The following is an 8540-nucleotide window of genomic DNA, read 5'->3' on the forward strand; positions in this document are numbered from 1 at the left end:
GAAAGAGGCAGAGCGGAAACTGAACAGCTTGCTATTAGAGGCAACGGCGAGTCCACAGCTGGAGAGTCGTGCAGAAGAGGGCGCAGAAGAAATGGCGTCTGACCGCAGAAATCCAGAACCGGGCTCCGCTGCCTGGTGGTATCGGGAGCTGGCCCAGTTCTGCGACCGACTGGAGACCCGGGTCGTGGAGCAGATCCGAGAAGAACGTATGGAACTTCTGGAGATGGCTGCCGCGGTTCAGGCCTATGAGAGGGGAACCGCACGACGAGTGCCAGACCGGACGGCGACGACTCAGACCCCGATGCTGCCACCGATGGGTGAGTCCAGTATTACCCCTGCCGTCCCGGATGCCCCGACCCCTGCTGCCACGCCCGCGGTCCCTGAAGAGGCGCCCGGCGCGGCGACGCTGAGCCAGGCCGCAGCCACGCCAGGTGCGGCCCGCCAAGCCCAGGCCGCCGCAGCGATGCCCTGCTCGGCCCGCCAAGACCCGGCCGCCGCAGCGATGCCCTGCTCGGCCCGCCAAGCCCCGGCCGCCGCAGCGATGCCCTGCTCGGCCCGCCAAGCCCCGGCCGCCGCAGCGATGCCCTGCTCGGCCCACCAAGACCCGGTCCCTGCAGCGACGCCCAGCCCAGCCTGCACAGATCCCATCGCAGCTGCGACGCCGATCCAGGCCGCCGCCATACAGGGCGCGGCCCGCCAAGACCAGGCCGCCGCCAAACAGGGCGCGGCCCGCCAAGACCAGGTCGCCGCCATACAGGGCGCGGCCCGCCAAGAGATTGCATCACCATTTACCCCGGCCTGCAAGGCCAGAGCAGACACCGCTCCCCAGTCCAAAGATGTCCCTGCTGGAAAGCCCACGCTGGGGGAGGACCCCGAATACTGGCGGCTGAAGGCTGACATGGAGGCCAAGTTTCCACAATGGTTGGTGGACCGGTACATGCTCCCTCCGCACACCCCCAAGAGGATTCCAGCAATCCCTGCAGCAACCACGCCAAAGAGTCCCCCGCCTGGGCCTGCTGAAGAAAGCCCATCCCCAGCACTGCCACCAAAGGAGTGCCAAGAAGAACTAAGGGGGAGAGGAGGCCAGGAAGCTGAGGAGCTGACTCCGGAGCCACCGGCAGTGGAGCAATACTCAGAGCCGGAGATGTTACCCTATTCCCGTTGGGATGAGGAGGACTTGACACCGTCTGCTGATGAAGACCAGCCCAGAAACCTCACCTGGGGCCCTGCAGGCATTGAGGTAACAGCCCAGCAGAACCCAGCCCGCAAGACCAGGCGTCGCAACAGAACAACGCTGTCCCCTGCACCACAGTCTCCAGAGCAGAGAGAAGTCACAGCCAGAGACCTACAGGAGAAAAGGTTCCTGAGAAGAGCCAAAGCCCAGGCCAGAGGACCCCTTTGCAGAGGAGTGGTGGAAGACTTTAACTTGAAAAGCGGATACGGCTTTATTGTGGCACCGGGTATGAAAGAGGGCATTTTCGTTAATAGGAGGGATGTGAGAGCCCACTTGCCCAGAGGACACCCTGGCAGAAACTTAAAGATGGGAGACACAGTGCAGTTCACCATGCACCAAGGAGAAAGAGGCTGGTATGCCTTAGATGTAGCACCATGTCCCAAAGAAGAAAGAAAAGACAGAGATAAAGAAACAGATGCAGCAAAGGAAACAGATGAAGATCAAGAAAGAAAAGACAAGGAACCTACAGATGAGACTACCTCAGACGACGACAAAGAGCAAGAAAGCAGCAGGTGCCGCAGCCCAACAGGCCCAAGCCCTGGTATGGAGGAGTAAAAGTAAAGTAAGAAGAGAAGTTACTGTTTTGACCAGTTTGAAAAGTTTGTTTTGCAACGTTTACGTTTAAGCATGTGCCCACAAAAACTATTGTGAGAAAACCATAAACCTTAAGGCTATGAACTGGCTATAGCCACAAACTCTCGCAGTGTAAATAGTTACACCAGAGGGCACCACCACCACCAGAGTCAGCCTGTTTAGGGGCTTGGCTCGTCTGCAACCAGGAGGAGCCCGTCCGTATATAGGGCCTTGGCTCACCTGCGACCAGAGAGCATGCCTGTTTATGGGGCCTGGCTCTCCACCACAAAGAGGGTACCTGGTCAGCATCAACTGTGGAGGCCGCCTCTGGATCCTGCCAGAAGTGGCTGAAGGCGCGGATCCACCAGGCCAGGTATACCCTGAAACCACCAGCCCATGAAAGCCGCCTCTACATCCTGCCAGAAGTGGCTGAAGCCGCGGCCAACGTGAAAGGGTTTTGGGTGGGTTAACGGACTTGTGGGTGGAGGGTGGTGATGTATGGTACCTGGTGCTTTTAAAAATGTTTTACATGTTTTAATGTTTTATGCATTTTAAAATGTTGTCTTGCAGCCCGAGGACGTGCTGGTGATAACTAAGGGGGAATGTGGCGCCCCTGACCTGGTCAGGCACCACTGAGTACTGCACCCATGCTGGGGACAGTACAATACAGGTAATCCAGAAGGCTGACAGGGGTGTGGTACACAGGCGCATAGTAATCAGGTCTCACACATGTACCCATGAGAGGACCCCTGGGGATCCCAGGAGGGGGAAAAGCCTTGACCTTCACTGGAATAGTGGAGGGGGCCAAAAGCCTCCATCTCCTCTCAAGGGGTGTGGTAAGAGAATCTGGTTGCTAGGTGGCGTAGGCAAGAACAGGAGAGGAGGGGCAGTGAGTCAGTTAGAGCAGAACTCCATAGGGCTCAGTGAGGAGCAGACCTGTGGGGCTGTTGCTGTCTAACAGCGCCCGCGCAGTGGCTACTGACGGGGGAGAACGGTCAACTAGGAGTGCTACCCGAAATCCATCTTCAGCTAAAGAGAGAGCACGGAGTGGGAAGTAAGGAGACTGCTAGAGAGTACCAGGCCCAAACGGGCGGCAGATCCCGAAGCGGAGATAGATCCAGCTTTCTTTTGCTAAACCTGCCGGTGTGGGGCTCTCAAAGCCCACGCCACAACACCACAAAAAGCCGCAGCCACGTAGCCACAGTTAGGGCCCATAGCTCACAGGAGGCAAGAAGCTGGAGTGATCTGGCCCAGGCAACAAGCACACGGCAAACGAAGGGGAGTGAGGCTTCAGCAACTTCCCTGGGTGACCCCCATAGGGACTCAAAGTCGGGGTCACCCCAAACCACCAAGGGCTAAGGAAGGCGAGTTAGTAGTCACCCTCACAAGTCAGCCTGAAGGACACCTGGTTCCCGCCTGGTTCAACCCAGCTACGCCCGGGTCACTCACCCTGCCATCAATTGTGAGTAAAAACCCTGAAAGACATCCTGCCTGTGTTGAGTCATTCTGCGCCTTGTGGTACTACGCACCTACACCGGGCCCTGGGGCTTGCCTCACTCTCAGGAGGCTATTCCAACTAACTGCACACACCATCAGCCCCAGGCGACCCTCAACCTGCAGTGGCGGTCCCTACTGGCCGCAATACTGAGAGTGGCGTCACGAAAAGAAGAAGATCTCCTACCTGTGACCAGATCCAGCTACGTGGAGTCCCTGAAGGTAATGCACCGACACACCACCTGTGGGGCTTCACAATATCCCATCGGCACCCCACCATAAAGTGATGGGCGTGCCGATGGGCGGGATCAATGACGTGCTTCCTGTATTCACGTGTGAAATGCCGCTGTCAGTGTCATTTAACTGGTTAACAGCTATGGGTGGATCTTCTATCTACCAGCGGCATGAAACTGCATGAAAGGGACACGGTCGATGACGTAAATATACGTAAACCTTTAAAATTCCTTTCTGCCATTTTGAGTGACAATTTGGTAAAAATTTAAATATTGCAAATTGTACCAAATCTTTAATGTGTTCACTTCAGATCTGACACTACATATTTAGCAAATGTCTCATCTGAATAACTTTGGTGCGAATAACACCAGCACAAATTTGAGGCAAATTTAAGTATGTCAGTCCTCTTGATAATGTTATATATGAGCTTGAAAAGAATGACAAATGTCGAAAGCCAATGCAAAATTCTTAAATTATTTTGCGCAGATTGCAACTTTTTAAAATCGGTTACAAACATAAATATACTTGTTCCTCACCTATTTTAAAACAGCAATGACCCTTGTAGAATACACTCCTTTTATGTGACTTTTATGCAGATATGCAGTGCAATCATAGCTATGTCTTACTTCACATAAAAAGCTTAATCACGTTCCGTTTCTTTTCATTTTTAAATTTTGGCGTAGGTACTTGAAAATGGTGTAATCAATGGCAGAACACAGGTAAATTTTTCTTAGGCATTTACAATTGAATGTAGCAATTTGTGATAATATTTTAGCGCTAATAAATTGAATTGTCCCTCAATATAATTGTCCAAAAATGATAGATTTGTAGTGGAGTAACATACAGAAAATCCATAAAGTACCCATTATCCTTTGTATTTACAACATATATAACTTGTGATTTCAAAGGACAAAAGCTGCAGAAAATCCCCAGTGAAGTCTGCATGTAACATACTGTACATCTGAACATTTACCCTCAGATGTCCTTTCCATGACTGACAGTTTTCAGTTTAGGGGTGTAGGTGTGTGTCACGTTGTATGTTTTTTTTTTTACTATAAAATCTTCCCATGGAGCCCACGCCAGGTCATACCAGGCAACATTTTTATTACAAATGACAAAACTGGCACAGATGTGACCTTTCATTTATTATTATGCGATTTGGCCAAAATTCCAGTTCGCACATTGTGTACGCCAACATGAGCTATCGTACTTGCCTCAAATTCATGTTTGACATGAGATGACTACAGTATATGCCTTGGTTTCCATATTAAAATGATGTCACGGTTATAAATGGAGTCCCTGTTATTCAACGATATGATATTCGTCTGAGCTGATGATATCTGCTTAGGATGGGATCAACTTTCAGAGAAAAAAATAATTCTGACTCTTTACATATACAATGGAAGTAATAAAGGTGGAAATCACAGCTGGACTTTCTTTTTGATTGTTTTCAGGTAAAATTTCAAAGTCACTCATGCCAAACAACAAATGAATATTCTGGATTAACCAGAGATTTGTCTTTTTTTAAACTTATGGCAGTGTTGTCATTTAGAAAATGGATGACTGATATCTCTAGTGTAAAGCATGTGTAGCTTGTTGTTACAAAGAGCTAAAGATGGCAATTGAATAAGTTCTCATTCTGTAATTAGATTTTTTTTTTTTTAATTCTCTAAACATAGAAGTTTAGAAGAAATCACATTGTTTAGTATACACAATATCTAGCTAGAACAATTCAATAGATTGAGCATACAAATTGAGAAGTATCCAGTATCCTCATGATATATGTTTAAACCCCAGTCAGAGGCAGAAAGGAAGAGTAGAACCCAGTATAATGAGATTGCTGTGACGCGGCTACTGGGCAGATATGAAAATGGCCATTTTGATATGCAAAACCTTTTACATTTTTCTTAGATTTTTTTGGTAGTTGAAAACTTTGGCATTTCAGTGTGCGGCTGTAACTCTTTTTACTATTATAGATCATGAACAGATACGCACCCCTGTTCACATGGAGTGCTGTAAGACTTGTTTTGTCTTCCCTGAGATATATGATATTGTGCACATCAGAAATATGTCTAAATGAGTTATGTATGCTGCCGTCCATCTATTCACATATATGAATCAATGTAATTTATAGTTCGATCAAGAAAATACTAAGAGTAACTGCAGTTTCAGGAAAAATTTGCAATGCTTAAAGACACGTCCAAAGTATTGACGAGACTCTGGGTGCTGAGATGAACGCTGATCAAAAAAACGAAGGGGTAGAAGCGTTCCATTAAGTGCCCCTCTCCTCCATGACTAAAGACAGTTTCCCGCAAGTGAGGTGAGCTGGGGTGAGCTGAACATTTCAGCTTTAGTGATTGCCGAAGGTTGGGGGATTGTAGCATTACGATCTCCACCATTCAAAATATCTAACTCGTCAAAACTTTTGTGAAAGTACAGTTACTCTTCAAGAACATCAATACAATTGAAAGTTGAATCCTGAAAAAGTATCAAACTACATAATTGGTTCTTTAGTTTTTCTTTAAAGAAAAGACAAAAAAATACTATAAGCACTAAAATGAAACTATAGAGTGAACGTAAAATAATTTACTTTTAACGTTTTTGTTTTTTAAATAGTCATTTTAATTTCAAGATATTTTTTTCTATCTTTATATCATGATATTTTGGAGACATAAGCAGAAAACCTGTGCTGCTGCCATCTCCACCTTCTCACCTGTCATCCTGAGCTTGTTCCCAAGGTTTCCCTCCCAGTGATCTGCTCCACGTGTTTCTTTGCCTTCGGCTGCGCAGTCTCCAATTAGCAGACAGGTAGGAGACTCCAAGTAACAAGCAGTTTCCGGGGAAAGGTGGGGGTTGAAGGGATGTGGCGTCATGATGTGACATGCTGGGGGGCAGGATTGTGGTTGTGGTGGTTCAGTAGTCTCTGATCTTCCACTATATAACCTGTCACAGAACAGGCGACACTAACCTACAGAGTCGCTGATATAAAGAGTGAGTCATTAGACATTTGTAAAAGGCATGAGAACTACTGATCTGGATCAGTATAACATGCAAGAAACAAAACATTTTTTCCTCTAATAAAAAAAAATTGATTTTTTTTTTTGCAATTTGATTGCATTTTAGAAAATATGTACATCTTTTAAACCTGTGTATCATGTGAAGTGATTCCACGTACATCTCTGCATGGCTTTGTGTGCACTTTTTTTTTATTAAGTTGCAGGGTTCAGTACTACAAATGTGAGAGCAATAGAGCATATCGCTTATCAAAATACTAAAATGATGTCTCAGGAGACCCACAGTGCGTAAAATAGCTATTAAGCGAGACAGATATTTTTTAAACAAATGTATTTTTAAAGGTGATAGTGACATGAATTTTTCACCAGATGTTGGTAACAGCCCATAAAATCCACATAAGAAAAAAAAATTAAAAAAAATCATCAAATCATAGATGTCCATAAATTATGTGTAATAATTAAGGCTGAGCGAATCCGAAGTGTAAAAGTCCGGATCCGCGCGGTTTCAAAGATTTCCAGGTGGACGATCCTGATCTGACACTGGGGAAAATAATTGAAAAATAAAGAAAAACAGAAATAAAACAGCGTTTCATACTTACCGAGACTCGGTGTCATGGCGGCACACTGCTTTCGGGTCGCGCATTCACTTCCTGTACGGTGCATCGTATACACACAGCTTTCCATGTTTCCCCGCACACCGGCCATCCTCTCGTCTGGGATTAGTTGCAGGCACACGCGCCCCCAGCCTGTGACAATATCTGCCTGCCGTGCAGTCATCGCGGCTGTCATTGTCTGCACAGCCTGCGGTTGTGCCCTATGGCCGCTGGCTATGTAGCAGAGCTGAAGCAGCATGGGACCTCGTGTGGATTACGCCGGAGCTGCAGGGTGTTGGGGGTTAATAAAGAGGTGAAGGAGGGTGTGCGTTTTGTACTTTATTCCAAATAAAGGATTTTTCTCTGTGTTTGTGTTTATTTACTTTCATTTGCAGGTTAGTGTGATGCAGGTATCTCATAGACACCTGTGCCATCACTGACCTTGGGTTTAGTAGCAGCTGGGCGCTGCTATTAACCCCTTATTACCCCGATTGCACACCGTTCCAGGGCAATCGAGAAGAGCCGGTATTGCACCGGGATTGTCACATCTAATAGATGTGGCAATTCTGGGACGCTGCGGGCTGAGAATACCAGTCCCCAGCTGGCATTATCATGGCTGGGGATGAAAATTAGGGGGGACCGCACGTCGTTTGTTTTTTTAATTATTTATTTAAATAATACAAAAAAATAAGCCAAATCACCAACACAGCCGCGTACACTTCTTACAGGAGTGCGCATGTGTTTCTGTGTACATGCACGCTCATGTTCAGAGAGCGATAGGCTTTGCCGGCTGATGTCATGTCAGACTTGTATGAAGCTGACAGCGCATCACCGTCACAGCCGCACACACTTCTGACAGGAGCGTGCATGATTTTCTAGGTACATGCACACTCTTGCTCGGAGCGCGGCAGGCCATGCCGGCTGATGTCATGTCAGACTTGTATGAGTCTGACAGCGCATCACCGGCACAGCTGCACACTCTGATAAGAGTGTTCATGTGTTTCTGAAAGACATGCACGTTCACCATAATGAGCCGCAGACACTTGCACTGCTTTCCCTGCCCACCGCCCATCCTGCCGCCAGTGATTGGTTGCAGTTAGCTGACACGCTCCCACTCAGGGTGGGGGCGCATCTAGCTGCAACCAATTACACGTGCCGGTAGATGACCAAAACAATGAATATTGAATTGTCGGCTCCGGAAGGGAAAAGCGTGACCCGGAAGGAGTTTGCTGCCATGACACAGCATCGAGTTAGTACACCGCTCCTACCCCCTTATCCCTTCCACAAACGTTTTTAATCTCCAGATTCTGGTCCCCATAGACTTATATGGGCACGGAATTCGGAGCGGATCCGGATTTTATTTTCAATCCGGCAGGGATCTGCCAGTCCTGGATTTTG

The 8540-nt window shown here is 47.6% G+C and overlaps 1 protein-coding gene across 1 annotated transcript in view; it reads right to left on the bottom strand.

Moving 5' to 3' along the window:
- The window catches only part of IKZF3 (IKAROS family zinc finger 3), a 128496-nt gene extending 122188 nt beyond the window's left edge, over positions 1–6308 (bottom strand). The window contains exon 1 of the mRNA XM_075350138.1: positions 6249–6308. Within this exon, the coding sequence (XP_075206253.1) occupies positions 6249–6255 (7 nt within the window). The 5' untranslated portion in view covers positions 6256–6308. The remainder of the gene's footprint in view (positions 1–6248) is intronic.
- Positions 6309–8540: the final 2232 nt, after the last annotated feature.

This window comes from Anomaloglossus baeobatrachus, chromosome 5, assembly GCF_048569485.1.
Source record: "Anomaloglossus baeobatrachus isolate aAnoBae1 chromosome 5, aAnoBae1.hap1, whole genome shotgun sequence".
Lineage (NCBI taxonomy): Eukaryota > Metazoa > Chordata > Amphibia > Anura > Aromobatidae > Anomaloglossus > Anomaloglossus baeobatrachus.